At 33.8% G+C, this 19,288-nt stretch overlaps 2 protein-coding genes and 1 pseudogene across 2 annotated transcripts; all 3 read right to left on the reverse strand.

The window, feature by feature from the left end:
- Positions 1-2,580: 2,580 nt before the first annotated feature.
- Positions 2,581-5,277, reverse strand: LOC114712216 (ankyrin repeat-containing protein ITN1-like; annotated as a pseudogene).
- Positions 5,278-5,361: 84 nt separating this feature from the next.
- LOC114712217 (uncharacterized) lies at positions 5,362-6,121 on the reverse strand. Its single transcript, XM_028896699.1, has 2 exons — positions 5,629-6,121; positions 5,362-5,516 (listed from the first exon to the last, which is right to left on the reverse strand). The coding sequence occupies exons 1-2, from the start codon at positions 6,119-6,121 to the stop codon at positions 5,362-5,364; spliced, it is 648 nt and encodes a 215-aa protein (XP_028752532.1).
- Positions 6,122-16,199: 10,078 nt separating this feature from the next.
- Positions 16,200-19,010, reverse strand: LOC114712218 (uncharacterized). The gene is made up of 4 exons (XM_028896700.1): positions 18,686-19,010; positions 18,132-18,590; positions 17,852-17,965; positions 16,200-16,603 (listed from the first exon to the last, which is right to left on the reverse strand). The coding sequence occupies exons 1-4, from the start codon at positions 19,008-19,010 to the stop codon at positions 16,200-16,202; spliced, it is 1,302 nt and encodes a 433-aa protein (XP_028752533.1).
- Between the last annotated feature and the right edge of the window lie 278 nt (positions 19,011-19,288).

A 19,288-nucleotide genomic window follows, 5' to 3' on the forward strand; every position in this document is an offset into this window, starting at 1 on the left:
TATAGTATAAATATTTATTTCTTTAAATAGTATTTATATTAAATGGGGATAAAATTAAAAAGTTGTTATATTTTAATGGTGAGTTAATACAGTTCAAGAAATTTTTTTTGGGATGAAATGTGTATTTTAATTTCTAAATCTGCAAGAATTGGTGATTACAGTGATGAGGGGAGACAGATACAAGATTTAGATATGGGTATTGTGTTTAAGTTTACATCATGGTAGGGCACTTTATGATTGTGTAATAATTCTCTACGTTCAGACAGAAAATGGGAGCTTAGAAGACATCGAAAAACTATTTGTGTTTAAAAAAATTATTAATTAAAGATAATTTATCAATATAATTCTACCCTGAGAAGTGGTTACCAGACATCCTGGATTATGCCAAATCGACGGATTATATTCTCGAGTATTGGATCGGCCGATCCGAAATAGCGGATTAATGCTTACCTTTTTCATTTAGGTCAAAGATTAGGGCTTACTTTACAAAAGCCCAGAAGACAGAAAGGAACATAAGAAGGCTGAGACATTAACATATCAAATTTCCGTCAGAGAAGGGAAGCTGCATATATATATATATATATATATATATATTTCCATGTTCAACTGGTAAGTAATGTGTATGATTGATCTCCGTTCCTTTCAACAGAAAATATGTGTAGTTATCAAGAAATATTGCCCATTAATTGGTAGCTGCAATTTCAACCTGCAAAGCCGCGGCGATATTACACACAGTATCATCACCATCGATCAGCAACAACAGCTTCAATTGAGCTATGGAAAGGAGGCGTAATTTTAACGACATAGTTGCAGAGCTACTCGGCAAGAACAGCAGAAAAGATTGGTTTGAATGGGTTCAGAACTATCTAATATCTCAAGATCTTTGGGAAGTGATGAATAGTATCGCAGGACCAGACGAAAATGATGTGGAAGATTTTGGCAGATGGAGAAGAAAGAATGCTGCGGCATTGCATATCATTCGCATTTCTTGTGGGCCTAAGAATCTCGCTGTTTGATACCACCTCCTATCTTTAATATAAGAGCTCGTTTGACTTTATTTTAGTCCTAAATATAATGCGGTACGGGAGATGCGGTCAAGTGTATTGACTAGAATTATCATTATTACATGGACTATCTAAAAAAAAAGGATAAATATGGGAAACAAAATAAATTGGGTCTTATACTTAGAATCAAAATAAAAATCAAACAAGCTTTTATATTAAAAACCAGATGTAGTATTAAAATTCATGACCCTCCTTCTATGAAAGTTTAAATGCATTTGAAATTCAATTCACGTGTAGATAAATCTCTTGGATGATTAGCTACCGCGACAAGGACTTGATCATCATCTGCAATCAAGCTTAGCTTTTTGTTCATAATAAAAAAAATCATAATTGACTAGTCATATTTATGTTAATGAGGTATTTAATTTGTTACATGATAAGGTGATCATGGAAGAGGAGTTTCCGATGTTGTGCTACGACTTCAATTGCGATATAGTCAAAATTCATGTTCATGATGAATTATCTTTCAGCAATAAAGAAACTTAGCAGTGCTATTTACTTTCTCTATATACAAAACTAATGAAAATAGTCTAAAATCTATTTAAAAAAATCTGTTGGTATCATCAATAATACTCCTCCAGTCCTAAAAATCTCAACCATAAGTTTTTTGCTTAAACTTTTTATTAACTTATTTTTTTGGTAAGATATTTTTATTAATCTAAATTTAAATTGTTCAACTTTATCTTGATTCAAACTATAACAGCCCGCTATAGTCGCAACATTATCAATGTTTATGCTCTAGATATGCAAAGCGTGATGATATGCAAACGCATTAATTAGGCTAAAAATAAAACCATGTGTTTTATTTGCATGATAAGATTCAAGGGGATCTGAAATTTCTTATTCAATAGAAAATACGTGATGTAATAAGATGTGAAGTACGTACTTGCATAAATATTAGTGAATCAGAACCCAGATATTAAAAACAAGTTAGGGCCTAGAACAGTCAACAAGACCGTGGGTTGACTAGTTAAATTTTTGAAAGGACTTCTATCATTCTTTAAGATTATTCTTAATCATAATTATTATAAAGTACCATGGGCCAATCACATGTATTAGGCCCATGTGATGACTTTGGTTTGGGCCACCCGTAATTGAATCACCAAGCATACAACCATTTTATATTTGTTCCCATTAAAAATAAATAATTCATCTGCAAAGCGAAAGGGGCTAATTTCTCATAACATGATGAACCAAAACTCGAATCTCAACTAAAAAAGCTACTCATAATTAGTACCTGATAGTATTTCAAACAGAATTACATTTAATAGGAGAATACCTGTGCCTACCAAAAAAAAATTCATCCACAATCAGCTAATTAATCTAATTAATTTGGCATAACCACATCAATATATATTTATGTTCTAAACATGCAAAGGTTGATACACACCTCCAACATAGGTTAAATATATAAGCAATTGGGTTATTACACGATTAAGATTCAAGAGGAGGAAAATCTTTATTCAATAGGAAATCATACATATATGGTAAGATTTGAATTAATTACATGCACAGTTCATGACCACTCTTCCACCTTCTTCTTGAAGATGCTTGGACCATAAGTAGAAGAAAACACTTTAACAAGAAGAGGGAATTGTAATAATACAAAGAGGGTTACTGGAACACCAGCCAGCATAGTAATAGGAAGAGTAACCCATAAACGTAGTGAATTATATTGCAACATGATCATTATTGTTGCTGAAAAGGAAATCATCATAGTTGCAATAGACAAAAACAATGTAGAAAGACCTATTATCAATTTTGTAGGTAGCGAGCAAAGGAAGTCTTCTTCTGCATAGCGTGAGGTGAGGATTCCTAAAAATACGAGCACAGAAGTAGTGGATGAAAACAAAGAAAGTGCATCTGAAATCAAGAAAACTTTAAATAACTTCTCCTTGATAAACATTGGGTACCCTGAATCCTGATTGTTGCCCCCGGGAACTGTTAAAGCTGCGGTAAACATGATAGTAACAATTAGAGTCCCAACAACTGAACAAGAAGATGCTGTGTCCTTCATCCATTTTTCTCCTTCAGCCCTTAGCCCTTTGTGGTTTTTTTTGAAATATTCTATAGGAATCAGCCCCTCCTTGTTTTGATGTAGCCTGTATCCGGATCCACTACACTCTCGACAGCCTATGATATATAAAATAAATAAATAAATGAGCAATAAATAAAAGACTCAAAGTAACAAAATAGCTAGAATTGATTAATTGTATATTAAAACAATTATTTTGTTCTATATAAGCTAACCCATTATTATTCTTAAATTATACAAGGAATTATCTAATGATATAAAATTACTTCACTTTTCTAGCTAGTTCACAATCAGCAAGTCTCATCAGATGTGTCTATGAATTAAAAAAAAATTAATCCTTAAAGAGAACATCTCCTTCTTTGGTCAATTTCATTCATTAAATTGCACCATATAATAATGAATCTTAATTATTGGCAAGGAAAACAAACCGGACATGTGTGCATGTGTTAATATGATTCATTTTCTTCTGCCTCTGGCATGCACAGAAAAGGATTAAATTTCAGTTCTAACCTTGAACCATTGCAGTTCTCTTTGCATCTGCAGTGCGGCACCGGAGATGCTGTTAAGGTAGGAATCAGGAGCTAACGAGGCTGCCAAATGTAGCAAGTTATTTCCTGTCTCTCTTGCTGCTCCCATTTTTGCCGGTGTTGCTGCTGCCATAATCTGGAAGTGACGACAAAGGAAGAGGCTGAAAACCGCAGCTTTACGATATTCAACAGCGGTAATGACGAAAACGGGATAGTTTAGACAAACGGAAGTAACAAGTGCGATTAACTCCGGGTTTGCCTTCGTTACTCGCAAAACAAACTCAGCATTGTCCTGCTGAGCTGCACAATTCAGTGCTATTCTAATCATATTCCTCTTTTCTACATTCAGAAGCATCAGAATATTCGGACAAAGTAGGTTTAGAATTTCAGTTGCTTGTGCATGCTGGAGCTTCATCTTATATATTTCCTTCATTCCTGCACCATTGTCAGTCGATCGAAATAGAACTAGAATGTTAAAGGCATTCGATTTAAGTTCTGGGCAACTTTTTGGCGCGCGCACAAATATATACATACCTGACAAATTATATACGCTGGAGAGTAGCCAATGGCGTAGACCTGTCCCTGTTGACGTGCATTTTTCTAGTCAAAGCTAAGTGCAACTTAATTAAATGCTAACATTGAGTAACCGGTGCATAAATTAAGGCTGAGACATATATTCAAAAATCGAGCTTATAATAAAAATTAATTTTTAATTTCAAATTTCATATTTTGGCATACCTGATTTTATGGGTGCTAAATTAAATGAAAAACATTACAAATTGTAATCTACTATGTTGTGTAATAATAGTTATATAATATTATTTGATTTCATCTCCTGAAGTGATAATAGAGGATATTGTACCTTGACCAGCTCTGCTGCCCTCGCCTTCTTGCTGAATATCTACGCAGAAATGCCCAGTGGTTGTGGTTGGTGGTATTTTAATATCTTCCACCCAAAAGTGATCAAAGAAATGGGAAAACATAAGTTTCTTCAAATAATAATGCAGAAAAAAACTAGAAGCACAAGTAAATTACATAAATAGTATTAATTAATTACCGCCGCCTCTTGTTTTCTATGAAACTTGAAGTCAAAGATGATATCTTCCAATTAATTGAGGGTTAATTACATAAATAGTATTTTTGGAATTTTTTTTCCAACCTTATTTAATCTAAACTGGAAGGAAACTTGAAAAAAATTATTAATTTAAGAGAAATTTAATACTTTAACTGTCATTAATTAGTATGTAAGAATTAGTTGAAAATGTCTTATAATAAGAATCAAAGGGAGTACTACCTCACCAGAACGAGAAAAATGGTTCACTTGTCAAATTTAAAAATGAAATGTTTTTTGCAACTCTGCACATATTTAAGAGCACAGAGAAACACTATACGATACTTCAACTCCTCTTCTAATAAATTGTAATAGGGAGGGGTAATACCTATTTGGAAAAAAATTCATTAATGATCCATCAAGTGACTTATATTGTGGGTTGAGAATGTCTTTTAAAAGGCTATATTTATTTAATTAGGAAGGTAGGAGTAAGAGGGGAAGGGTGATCGAAACGGATTGGGAATAAGTGTGTGTAAACTAAATTATACCAGAGGTTGTTTCATCTTCACCATCTTTACCGTCATCATCATAATTCGCCATTATGGCTAGCCAGTACTTTAAAAGAGCAAACGACATATATAGAAAATTGCAGGGAGAACGGAGAGTGGAAAGTAATAATATGTACTAACAGTGATAGGCCCATCGCTTCAAGAACGGAAGTTGACTTTTGTGAAGAGAATGAGGAAGAGAGAGTGCAATATTCGCAATTGTTGAGTTCTCATCTGCGTCTTGAGCAAAAAGCAGCTCCGTGCATTGTTGGAGCAATTGCAAGGCAATACCTATTCATGTAACAAAATCATTTAGTATAAAGAGATGAGAGGGAAAAAATGAAAATGAAACATAAATTGCGCTTTATTGCGAATGAAATTATACATCTAAAAATGACGTTACCATATTCTCCATTTCTCAAACAGGTTCGGAGAAACTCAGGGCCCACAAAAGAGCCGTTTTCTGGTTTGAAGACTTCCAAAGGAGTGACAGAATAGAGATAACGTCCCAATTTGTTGTGGCCAGACAGAAAAGCCAAGGTAACAGGAATCAGCCAAGGCCATGGAGCTGGAATTGCAAGTGCATTGCTATTTTTCTTTATCATGCATTTTGCAATTGGGATGGATTCCGTATGTGTCGCAGTTGTTGCAAGTGGAGTATAGCCATAATAATCCCATATTTCAAGATATTCTGGTTCAACTAATTTCATCAACTCTTCTACTATGGCCACATGCCCGAACTTTGCAGCTGTATGAAGAGGTGTTTCGCCTCTTGAAGCTCCAAAATCTACGTCCAATAACTTAGGATGGCGATCAATGAATGCTTTTGCTTCGAACCAGTTGTCCTCATATATGGCCTTGTTCAAATTAGCCATCTCTAATTCGTCTGCCTCCATCACTGGAATCAACAACCAGCACATACGCATTAAAAATTTAAAATATGTATTCGAATGCATAATTAAGAGGAAGGACATAGGTAAATCAAATGAGAAGGAGTGAATGCAATGAGTTAGCACCCAGTGTTGCTATCGAAGCTCAGATAGGAATTGGCTCAGGTGTTGCCTAATAATAATACTTTAATTTTCTTCTGTACATAAAGAAGAAACGACGGAGGTTTTTAGTAATATAGCCTTAACGCCATACTTCATATCTAAATCTTGTACTTCTCTCCCCTCGTTACTGTATGTAATCATCAATTCTTTCAGGTGAAATTAAAATACACATTTCAACGAAATAAACAAAGATTAATTGCACTTACTTCTTTCTTCCTCCACGTGAATTTGTGATGGCAGTGGCTTGTTACTTCTTTTTCAGCTCGCTCTCACACTTCACTGACTCTTCACACATTCTATATATTTATATCCTTTTCGTTTATTCCTTCCGTGTTCGTATGGTTTAAGGTGTTCAATAAATGATAGGGGATCAAGAAAAAAGATCGTGATATGTTACCAACAAGGAGAAAAAAAAGAAAAAGAAAAAGAAAACAAACTTGACTTTTTCTTTAAAAAAGCACGTACACATTAAAAACGATAGTGCTGTAGGGGAACAACTTAATTGCCTTAAGTACCATGTAGTATCTTCTTTTGCAGATGCCTCACAGTTCACTTGCTCCTGATGCATTCTATATCTGTAGCCATTGTCGTATTATTTCTCATGGTTTAAACGCGGACCTGGCACAATCTGGAACGTTGGTGAAGCAAACGACTTGGATTTGAATTGAAGATTATCAATTCACTAAAAAGCGGCAGATCTTCTAGAGAAAACTCACACAAGGAACATAAAAATTACTAAATCTCAAATCAAAATTGTTTCCTATAAATTAATAGTTTTTGGGTTAAAATGCATTCGGTACCTTGAAGTATTTTCTCAGGTGTATCCAACACCTGGAGTATTTGTAGTGCATCCAGCTTCCTGAAGTAATTTTTATGTGTATCTAGCACCTTGGAGTAATTTTTTTTCCCTTAGTGCTAGATGTACCAAAAAATATTTTTGCGTGCTGGACACAAAAAAAATACTTTGAGATGTTGGATGCATACAAAAAACTTCACGGTGCTGAACGCACCTAAAAAAATATTTCATGGTGTCTTTTAGGGTATTGGATGCATCCGAAAAAATACTTTGGAATGCTGGATGCATCTTAACCCATAGGTTTTTCACTACTAAATAATAGCACATTTTTTAAAAGAATTTTTATTTGAGATTCGGTAATTTGGAAGTTCCTTTTGTAGAAATTTCCCCATCTTGTTTTTAGTAATTTTTGCACCAAAGTCCTAAACTTATGCATCACGTTTGACTGTTTGTGCCTGTTTGGATTTGTGCAAATTAAACTGAATATATGCCCTTGTTCAGCACAATTATTTTTAATTAGGCATAACTTAAAATAGCATAAACCTTTTATTATTTCAACGATTAATTAATAGGTTTTAACGTAATTTTTTTAGCCGAAAGTGTATCAATGTATGTAATTACGTTAAAAAAAATCTTGTTATTCCTCAAACTATATTAAACATTCTGCATAATCACTTTTGTTTTTGAATAATACTACAAATAATAAAAAATTGAGGATAGTAATAATCTCTATATTTTAAGAAATTTTTCTTATGTGTTTTCCATATAATCAAAAAAATTATTGGTAATTTCACTTTATTTTCAGTTTTTATTCAATAAAAAGTTAATGTATCAGATATTCATATTATACTGATACTCTTTCACTGTTTTAAGAAAGTTCAAAATTTATTTTCCCCCCTCTAATAACCTGAAATAGTTAGGTAAAATTAAAGCCAAACAGTTTTTGCCGGTTTTAATTTTGTCATTGCTACAAAGTTTTTTCATAAATAATGCTTCTTCATTAACATAAGTACGTCAATGAAAGATTGTGCTGCCTTTTCACCTTATTTGAATTTTTATTTAATTTGTTTATTTTTTCAAATGGTGATAGAAAATTGTGTAAAAGGTAATAGGAAACACAGTGGATATTTTTCTATTTTTCTAATTATTTCAATTTCTTCTTTTTAATAATCTTTTAGTTTTATTTTAAATAATCAAAATATATGCACATAAATATGTTAAGGCTAGACTCGAGCCTTATACCTCGTTCAAGTGTAGGGGCTGGCAGCCCACCAGATGACAAGTTACGGCGGGTTAGGGGTGGGAATCAAATTGAAGTCTAATCTGTTGAGGACTCAGCACATGAACCTCATTATTTTTATTGGAAGTTGCTGAAATAATTCGTTATTAAATAATTAAGAAAACATACTATGCGTAAAAACACATGAAGCTTGAAAAGGGCCTACTGGAGATTCAATAATGAGCTCCTAACGTTGTTCACCTCATCTCTAGACTAGGAGTAAGTTTGTGTAAGATAAGTCTCTTGTTGACTCTGTAATCACCACTTACGAACAAAGGACCATATTGTGAGTAAATTTGTCACTGCCTCTGTTTCTTATTATAAAAGCGTGTTTGATTTTTAATTTGGTTTCAAATATAAGACCCCAAACTATTTTGTTTTTCTTGTTTACTCATTTTTTTCAAAGTAGTCCTTATAGTAGTTGCACATGTTAAATGTTTCATCAAATGGTAATTCTAGCTAATATGTATGATTAGCAAGGGCATTTTAGAAAAGACAACATCTATCTATTTATAACAAATAACTAACTTAACTAATTTTTTTAATCTTCTCAAATTAGTCAACTAGGTCTTATATTAAGGACCGAAGGTAGTAACATTGTACTCTTCCGGTCCTCAATATAAGACCCCTTTCTTAGTGTAAATTACACTGTAAAAGGGGATTTATATTTAGGACCGGAGAAATATATTTATAGCCATTGTCGTATTATTTCTTACATGCTTGTTCATATCGTTTAATTTAAAATATTTAATACTATTTCATTAAGATTTTAATGTAAAAGCTACTTAACTACTACTTGAAGGAACGAAGGCGCCATATGCTTTTTAAGATCCTCTAAATTGAATGGAATAGATCTGACGCAGACAAGAAGCAAGGAATGGAAATAAAAGACAAACGTGTTTATGAAATGGGGAATGCTTGACGCGACACAATCTTATGTTTTAGTAATTTTTGCACCAAAGTTCAAAAGACCATATTTTGAGTAAACCTGTGTAGGTAAGTCTCTTGTTAAATAGTCTCCTTTTTCGTTAATGAAGTATGCGACACGAAGTATAAAGTTAGTTCTAGGAATAATTATTATAAGACGCTTTATAAAGTTAGTTCTAGGAATAATTAAAGAATGTTTCCACATACACCCCTGATGAATTATTAAAATTCGATGACCCTCTTTCTTTGAAAAATTTAAAGGAACAGATCAGAGATCCATCATATACACAACTTACCAAGTGAATTTGGTTCTATATATGCACCTTCCCTCCTTCGACGGAAACTTCGCAGCTATATGTCAATGGCTCAGCTTTCTTTTGCAATTCATTCTTTCCTTTCTGTCTTCTGGGTTTGTGAGCCTTCTAATAGACACGAAACAACAACAACAACAAATAAAAATGACTTCTGTCGAATGCTCCGAATAAATATAAGCTGGTTCCCATGATATGATGACGGTGTAATAATCCACAATGTAAAGTAAGCATTAATCATGCCTCTGTTTCAGATATGAGGTAACATAATCATAATTAAAATAATTCAAAAATAAACTGTGTGCATTTCAATAAACTGGTTACCCCTATGTCTAAACAAATAATACACTAAGTATCTCTCTGCCATGATATAGACTTGTACAGAATACCCATCTCTAAATCTTCTACCTCTCTCCTTCTCGTCATGTAAATTAATCGCTTTTTGAGAAATTAAAACATATTAATTTCATCCAAAGATTAAACGTGGCTACTAGTTGTTGCTTGCTTCCATGATTCACACATCGGCCAGAATCTCAGGTGGCAATGGCTTGTTACTTCTCTTCTGCAACTCTCTCGCACTTCACAAACTCTTCACACGTCTATATTAAACAAGTTAGCCCCAAAATTCTGACACACGACTCGGCGTGGCTTAGCCTTCTTTTGCAACTCTGTTTTACACACACACACACACATATTATTGTTCATGACGAATTATCTTTCAGCAATGAAGAAACTCAACCACTTGATGTACTATACTTCGCGTTCACAATGACCATTGTGTATACCCACGATCCTACTGTTTCAGGATTAACGTCATTTTGGAGATTTGGTGGACTTTTCTTTTTTTTGTTAAAAAATAAAACTGAAACTTGGTTCACAAAGGAAGATAAAAAAAAAATACAAGGATCAAACAAGGGGGAGAAAACCTAACCATCTTTCATTATTTGTCCCTTTTAAATAAGAAGCAAAAGATGATCAAAGATTAAAAAAAGTATAAATAATTTCAAGACCTTATCTAGTACATTCTCTATGTACAAAACTAATGAAAACAGTCCAAAGTCTATTTAAAATTTTGTTGGTATCGTCTACGGTATCTTGAAAGGAATGATCATCGGCTTGATTTTTGAGCTTTAATTTGACGGGATACTCTCTCTCTCTCTCTCTGAGCCAAGAAATGGGAGTGATTTTTGTGATATTGGTTAATTGAACATTTTAATAAAGAATATAAAATTTTATATCTCATTATATTAATGATTTTAATCTGTTAAATTTGAATTCAAAAAATCTCTACCATAACTTTTTGCTTAACTGAAATTTCTTATTATGCTCGTGAATACAATTGAACTTTTTATTAATTGAAATTTAAATTGTTCAACTTCATTTGCATTCAAACGATAATAGGCCCAGATATGTTTCTTGCTATAGTCACAATAGGCTTAAGATGATTTTTGGTCGTTTAATGTTGCACTTGTTTTTTTTTTGGTCCCTTAAGTTTCAAATAATAGGTTTTGATTTCTCATGGAGCAAAATGGTCGAAATCTTTATTGAATTATATGGATCAATGTTTTAAATGAAAAGAAACTTCATGGATCAAAACTTATGGTTTGAAACTTGAGGGACCAAAACCAAAATAAGAAAATGTAACACCTCAAATTTTGACTCGGGAAGAGAAGAAAAAGAAATTCATTAAAATTATTTAATGCCTAAATAAAATTGGAAAAATTATGGAATATTGATTTTGAGGGCTTAGAAATATTTTGGAAAAGTTTATTCCCCAAAAAACAGCTTAAATAATTTTAAAGCTATTTTCATAATGAAATGGGTTATTTTCTTAGAAAATTCTAAGAAAAATACTTAGAGGTTTCTAATTAACTAGAAAATTTTGGGAAAAATTATTTTATGAGGTAAAAAAGTTATTTGAGGTATAAAATCCATAAAATGGGTTAAGAATTAATTTCTGAAATTAAGAGCTATTTTCTTAAAAAAAATTCAAGAAAAATAGTTAGGAGTTGACTTTGACCAGAAATTTTTAAAGAAGTTATTTTATGGGTCAAAGAAGCTAATAGATAATATAACTCCATATTATAAATTCTGCATATATTTTACGTTTAGAAAATCGGAGAAGCATAAAATTGGAAGTATAAATGTGATAGAAGGGCAAAAGGGTACAGGAATTTTTCTTATACACGTGCTGCCTCCCTTATTAATCTTCTGAATTCGCCTTCCATCCTCATTTCTGCTGCCATTCAAAGAGGAATACGCGAGAGAAAGAGTGAGAGAAGACGGAGGAAGAGCTTGGCCGGAGAGGTGATAGGAGGTGGTGAAGTTACATGCAAGAGTGATTTTCGGTTAAGGTGAGTCTCTTGACCACTCTCCTACTCTTCATTTCTCCATTCTCTGCGTGATTGAAGAGTTGAGGGAAGATGAGATTTTGGGTTATCAAGAAATGGGGAAACCAAATGAAATAATGGTCGGAACAAGTAGATTAAAGATTGTGTAAATGAGCTTAAGTGTTGCATGTTGATAAATCTGGTTGCATGTGGATTTTCTCCCTCTGTTTTCCCAGACCGAAACAGGGGTTAAAGGTTCAGGAAAGTGGCATCTAGTTTGGGTGTTGGTTCCGCTTTATGATGACCTTCGAACTAAAATCTTCTTGTTTTGGGCTGAACATTGTTGGGTTCTTTGAGAGTTAGGAGAAGGATGTGAGAATGCATATTTATATAAAGTGAAATGCAGTTTGCTCTTCCCTTTCTTGCCAGCCATGACTGTTGGGAAAGTGTTCTAACTTGGGGGATATATTTATATACATGTGTATAAGAATATGGAATCTGAAACTTTACTAAAATTGTTGATTGATGTTCTCTTAGACCAAGTGATTGTTCAAGCTAATTAAACCAAGTTAGAGATCTGAAAACGAAGGTCCAAATCTTGTTTCTTGAACTGAAATTTCGGGACCATAAATGGTTTCTGTTTGCAATATTTTTGAAAGATAAAATCTGGAATTTTAAATGAAATGAAAGGACCATTATTTAGAAATATGAGATATATATATATATATATATATCCATGTGTGTATACGCTCGGTTTCTAGGTGTAGTTGCCGCCCCTATGTGTTAGAAATTGATTCCTCAAATGTTGGAATCATTGTAAAGATCTGGAATTTCCAGATTTGAAGAGTAGGCCGAGGGATTGTTTGATTTCGGGTTCTTTGGAATTAAAAGTTAAGAAATGGAAGAGAGTTGGATAGTAAACTGTGTGAAGCTTAATGTTCAGGTTCTAAATACTAAATGATTATTTTGTGTGACTAAACCATGCTCAAAGATACTCTTCCGGTCCTTAATATAAAACCTATTTAACTAATTTGATTAGATTAAGGAAGTTAGGTAAGTTGGTTAATTATAAAAAAAGTGACACATTTTTCCTAAAACACCATAATCATCTTTCTTAATACCTCATCTCCCTCTTCTATTTGATTATGGTTGAGGGAGTATCCATAGGGGTAGTTTAGAGAAAATTGATAAATATGAGAGATGGGTCTTATATTTAGGACCAAACCCAACTCAGCAATTGGATCCTATATTAAGGACCGGAGGAGTATTAAAATGAGGACTCAGATGCTCTTATTGAAGCTAGGAATTTTAAAAGTTGGTTAAAGGCACCTAGAAGTTAATGGTTATATATTATATAGTGTTGGTATAAAATATCAAGATGAGTGCTGCAAAATTTAAATTGGGACACATGATTTTAAATCTGGAAAGATTTCCAGAACAAAGAATAAAGCTGCACAAAGTTTCTGAAAACGTTTTAAGTGTTCAAATGCTGCAAAAATTTTGTATGGTCTAGATGATATATGGACTTGTATGCAGATAAACATAATCACATATTAAGGTTTGTAATTTTGGAGGCTGAAATTGAAGAGAAACGCACTGTTATGATGCTATATAATATTTTAGAATTATATGGAATTGAAGAATCATATATACTAAAGCACCTAGACATGCCTAACTGATGAATGGATGGAATGAAATTGGGAGCCAAGTTTCTATTTCCTCTCCCCTGTTCAGCCAGCGACTGTTTCAACATGAAGGAGATGAATTTATTTAATGTTCAAACTTAGAACTAAACTTGGCGGCTGTTTTGGGGATGAAAGGAATCAAGCTAGGAATTGATTTGAAATTTATTATTGAGGTTTGTTTGAGGTTCCAAATGGTGAATGGACATTGTAAATGGATTAACTGTTATGGTGTTTGGAAATTATTTTATGGTATACATTTGGGACTCAATAGTATATAGTCAATGATTGAGGTATGGGTTAAAAATTGACAACTGATTAGAAAGGTTGCTGGAGGAATGTTGGACCAAAGATTAAGAAGATTGATAGATGGTTGGAAATTGAAATTGCTTAGCTTGGATTTAAATAAGTATTATGTTAATTGTTAATAAAAGCTAGCAGAGCTTATAGAATTATTTTAGAAAAATGAAGCAAAATCAATTGGTACGATTATATATGTATAATATTTTTGACTAAAATGACCAGTTACTAAATAAAGTAACTATATAGGTTAAGATAAGAAAGGAAATTTTCCAACGAAAGTAGTTTGAATAAGAAAAGTTGTCTATGATGACCAACTACTAAGTAAGGGTAGAATTTAAAGAAATTGGGAATTCAAAGAAAGTTGTTTAATTTGTAAACTGTATTTAGATTAAGAGTTAATCTACCCTTCCTAATATGACAAGCTTTTATATCTGCTCAAGCTCACCAGGAAGCATAGAGAAAGGAGAACGATGAGGTTTGATTTGGAGGGAAGCGGACCAGGTAGTAGTTCTTTCCTACCTCACACTTATGTCTGATTGTTGCATGTCTGTTTGTGCCATATTGCTATTTAGAGCATGAGAACATGTAATCCTTAATTCCTTGCATGGATTATTTAGCCGTGATCACATGTAGCTGATAGACATAGGGCAGTATCTACCAATTATTAACGCATTATTTATTCAACTTGTCTATCTATCATTGCATATAAATACTTAATTGCATTAGCTTGGAAGATTATGTTTTACTTTGGCTTGTTTTGCATACTTTGTATAATCTGCACATTTGTTTGATGGAAATTACTACTATAGGGATTCTTTAGAATCTCACCCTCCCATTTATGATGAACAACAAAGGCTAGTAGCTTGAAGGATATGGAGCTTGTTTAAGAAGAAGGTGAGTTGGTTGAAGAGCAGGGATGCCTGCTATATTCTGTACGTAGTTGTAGAATATTTGGATAATTTAATATTTATACTATTATATATGTTATATGGGCAAGTAACTTAGGAGAGCACTGCCAGGCATAGGCAAGTGCCGTCGACCTAGATGGTTGCTATATTTTTAATATACTATTATGAGATTGCATAGTATGAAATCATTTTAGGTGATAATAGATTAAGTTGAAAGCAGGGTTGATTGTGGATCACTTGTTAGTTATTCTAAATGTTAGAAATATTTGATCGACGGATTCTAATGTTGAAGGGGAAAAAAATTCCCTCTCTTTTACGAGGTTAAAAACTTAGCATTAGTGATTCATAGTATTATACTGGTCCTATTAGTATATAGAAAGTTAGGTGTTGTAGAAAAAACTTGAAGGACCAAAGTTTGTATTAACCCGTCACAATATTATCAATGTTTGTGTTCTAGATGTGCAAAGCTTGATGATACAATTAGGCTAAAAATAAAACCAGGTGCTTTATTTACATGATAAGATTCAAGGGGATCGGAAATTTCTTATTCAACAAAAAATACATAAAGTAATAAGATGTGAAGGGGACACAAATTTCATCCTCCAGAAAATAATACATATTATGGTAAGATGTGAATTAATTACATGCACAATTCATGGCCACTTCTCTACCTTCTTGAAGATGCCTTGACCATAAGTAGAAAAAGTTACTTCAACAAGAAGAGGGAATTGTAATAATACAAAGAAGATTATTGGAACACAAGCAAGGACAATAACAGGAAGAGTAACCCATAAACGTGATGAGTTATATTGCAACATGATCATTATGGTTGCTGAAAAGGAAATCATCATAGTTGCGATAGGCAGAAAAAGTGTAGACAAACCTATTATCAATTTTCTTAGTAACGAGTAAAGAAAGTCTTCTTCTGCAGCGTGATGTAAGGATTCCTGAAATGTGAGCACAGAAGTAGTGGACGGAAACAAGGAAAGTGCATCTGAAATTAAGAAAGCTTTAAATAACTTCTCCTTCATAAACAGTGGGTACCCTGAATTCTCGTTGTTCCCTCCAGAAACTATTAAAGCTACGGCAAACATGATGGTAACAATTAGAGCCCCAACAACTGAGCAAGAAGACGCTGTTTTCTTCATCCATTTTCCTCCTTCAGCCCTCAGCTCTTTCTAGTTTTCTTTGAAAAATTCTAGAGGGATGAGCCCTTTCTTGTTTGGAAATAGCCTATCTCCAGGATCCATCACACTCTTGACGGCCCATGTTTATAGAAAATAAATACACAATAAGAAATCTATAAAAGACACAAAGTATTGAAGGAAAGAGCATTAAATTTCAATTCTAATAACTAACCTTGAACCATTGCATTTCTCTTTGTATCTACAATGCGGTCCCGGGGATGCAGTTAAGGTAGGAAGAAGGAGATAACATGGCTGCCACATGCAGCAAGTTATTTAAGTTCTCATGATCAACTAATGTCACCGCCACATTCTTAAAGCGAAAACCATGGAGGAGATTGAAAATCTCAGATCTACGATATTTAACAGCATCGAAGAAAAAGGGCAAGTCTGGGTAGCCAAAAGTGACTAGCGTGATTAATTCTGGGTTTGCCTTCGTTACTCGCAAACAAAACTCAACATTCTCTGCTTTAGCTGCAGCAATCATTGCTTTTCCAACCATATTCTTCTTTACTTTATTCAAATATATCATATCTTCACAAACTAGATTTAGAATTTCAGCTGCTTGTGGATGTTGCACCTTCATCTTGTATATTTCCCTCATTCCTGCACCATTGGTAAATCAAATACAACTAAAATATTACAGGCATCCAATTTAAGTTCTGGAGGACTTTTTGCCATACTTATATACCTGAAAAATTATAGATGCTGGAGATAAGCGAATGGAGCAGACCTAGCCCTGTTTGACATGGATTTTGGTGTACTTGAATTCACGTAAAACGAATAAAATGAAAAAACTTTACATTGTATAATCTGTGTTCTATAATAATAGTTATATAATATTATTTGATTTCATCTCCTAAAGTGATAGAGAATTATGTACCTTGACCGGCTTTGTTGCTTTCGCCTCTTGCTGAATACCTACGCAGAAATGCCCAGTCGTTGCGGTTGATGGTATTTTCATATCTTCCACCCAGAAGTGATCAAAGAAAACATAAGCTTCTTCAAATAATAATGCAATAAATTACAAGAAGTACAAGTAAATTACATTAATAGTATTAATTAATTGCCGCCACCTCCTAATTAAGTCAGGGGATTGTTTTCTATGAAACATAAAGTCAGAGATAATATTTTCCAATAAATTGATAGTGTTAATTACATAAATAGTATTTTTGGATTTTGCCAACATTATGTTTGGAAATACGTCATAAAAGTTTCACCACATTTTCAAAGAGACTTATAATGGACCATGAAAATTTTTTAGAAGATATCTTATTTTATTATTGGATGTAGTGTAGTCATAAATACTGTTATTATGCTGACAATAACAACGAATTATCATAATACAACACTAATTGTAAATATGTGTGTGTGTGTGTGTAGAGTTGTTGTCCACTGCAAGTGATTAAGCAGATTGATAGCTTATGGAAAATTTTGAAGCAATCATCTTGCAAAAGGACAAAAGCACTGAGTGAAAAATAACTAAATTAAAGAATAGGCTTGGAAGAGAGAAGCAAGGGGGGAGTCTTCTAATTTTCTGTCAAAGAACTCGCATTCCGAAACACATAATTATGGATTTAGAGTTCTCACAAAACTATACCTAAAACTCTAAGACTCATTATTTATGGTAGCAAACTTACTGTTAGAATTTACACTTTCTAACATGTTCTTACATAGTGGACTTCCCTTATTCTCTAATCCGGCCCATACTTAATCCTTATCATTGTAATTCACCACTTCGGCTAGTGTATAATTAAAATGAGCAAACAACATTAAGGACATTGTAGGGAAAAACAGAGAGTAGAAATATGCACCAACAGTGATAGGGCCATCGCTTCCAGAATGGAAGTTGACTTTTCTTAAGAGTATTAGGAAGATAGAGTGCAATATTTTGAATTGTTGGTTCCTCGTCCAAGTCAGTAGCAAAAAGCAGCTCCGTGCATCGTTGGAGCAAATGCAAGGCAATATCTGTTTATGTATCAAAATCATAGAGTATGAGATGGAATGGAAAAATAATGACGACATGTATAAACAGACAAAGAAAAAAATGAAAATGAAACACATATATTACTATGCTTTGTGTATAAAATTATATATATAGAAGTTATGCTACCAAATTCTCCAATTGACAAACAGTTAGCGAGAAAAGCAGGCCCCACAGTGCGGTTTTTTGGTTTGAAGACTTCCAAAGGAGTGACAGAATAAAGATAACGTCCCATTTCCTTATGGCCAGAATCAAAAGCCACGGTAACAGGAATCTGCCAATCTTCACTTGGAATTGCAAGTGCCTTTTTATTTTTGTTGATCAAGCATGCTGCAACTGGGATGAGTTCACTATGTGAAACAGCTATTGCAAGCGGAGTATTGTTATAATAAGCATCACGTATCTCCAGATATTCTTCTAGAACTAATCTCACCAACTCCTCTACTATGCCCAGATGCCCAAACTTTGCAGCCACATGAACAGGTGTTTCGCCCATTGAAGTGGCAAAATCTACATCCAATACCTCAGGATGGCGAACAATGGATTCTTTTGCAGCCGACCACTTGTTCTGCGCTATGGCCTTGTACAGAATACTTATCCCTAATTCTTCTGTATGTAATCACCACTAAATTAATTAAATGCTGAGGAATCATATAAATATGATCTGTCCACTAGGAGGGCAATGAGAGAATTATATAGGGCACTGATCTGGGGGAGAAGGGCATGGCGCAGTAGTATAGTAGGTATAATAGAGAGTATCCATGCAACTTTGGCTTCAGAGACCCCTCTTATATGCGAGTGATTGGGATGCCCACAAGAGATACGGATGACGTGCAATGCTGCAGCATTGTTTCTTCTCCATTTAGCAAAATCTTCCACCTGATTTTCGTCTGGTCTTACGCTACTATTCGTCAGTTCCCAAAGATCGTCAGATATCAGATAGTTCTTAACCCATTCGAAACAATCTTCACTGCTGTCTTCCGTCAGTGGCTCTGCAACTATGTCGTTAAAATTGCGCCTCCCTTCCATAACTCAATTAAAGCTGTTTCTGCAGATCCGTGGTGGTGATGATACTCTATTTAATACTACAAATAGCTGCGCCTTTGAAAATTGAAATTGTAGCTACCAATTAATCCCAGGGTGCCCCACCTCTAAACAAATAATACATCATTCCACCATTAAAAATCCTGAAAGCTTGTAGATCGATGAGGGTTTGTCGCCTCGTCTTGCTCCAGCTTCTCCTGTATCAGCTTGTCCGTCTGTCGTTTTGTGTGTTTTTCTTTGTTAGAAAATCTACGTTGAATCCA

This window comes from Neltuma alba, unplaced genomic scaffold (genome assembly GCF_004799145.2).
Source record: "Neltuma alba isolate B1F8T4 unplaced genomic scaffold, ASM479914v2 tig00011340_pilon, whole genome shotgun sequence".
Lineage (NCBI taxonomy): Eukaryota > Viridiplantae > Streptophyta > Magnoliopsida > Fabales > Fabaceae > Neltuma > Neltuma alba.

Coding starts and splice junctions, on each gene's coding strand:
- LOC114712218 (XM_028896700.1), bottom strand. CDS start 19,010: ATGGAAGGGAGGCGCAATTTTAACGACATAGTTGCAGAGCCACTGACG. Junction 18,591..18,685: donor TGCCCTTCTCCCCCAGATCA/GTGCCCTATATA, acceptor GATTACATACAG/AAGAATTAGGGATAAGTATT. Junction 17,966..18,131: donor GCCTGCTTTTCTCGCTAACT/GTTTGTCAATTG, acceptor ATACATAAACAG/ATATTGCCTTGCATTTGCTC.
- LOC114712217 (XM_028896699.1), bottom strand. CDS start 6,121: ATGGAGGCAGACGAATTAGAGATGGCTAATTTGAACAAGGCCATATAT. Junction 5,517..5,628: donor TTTGAGAAATGGAGAATATG/GTAACGTCATTT, acceptor TTACATGAATAG/GTATTGCCTTGCAATTGCTC.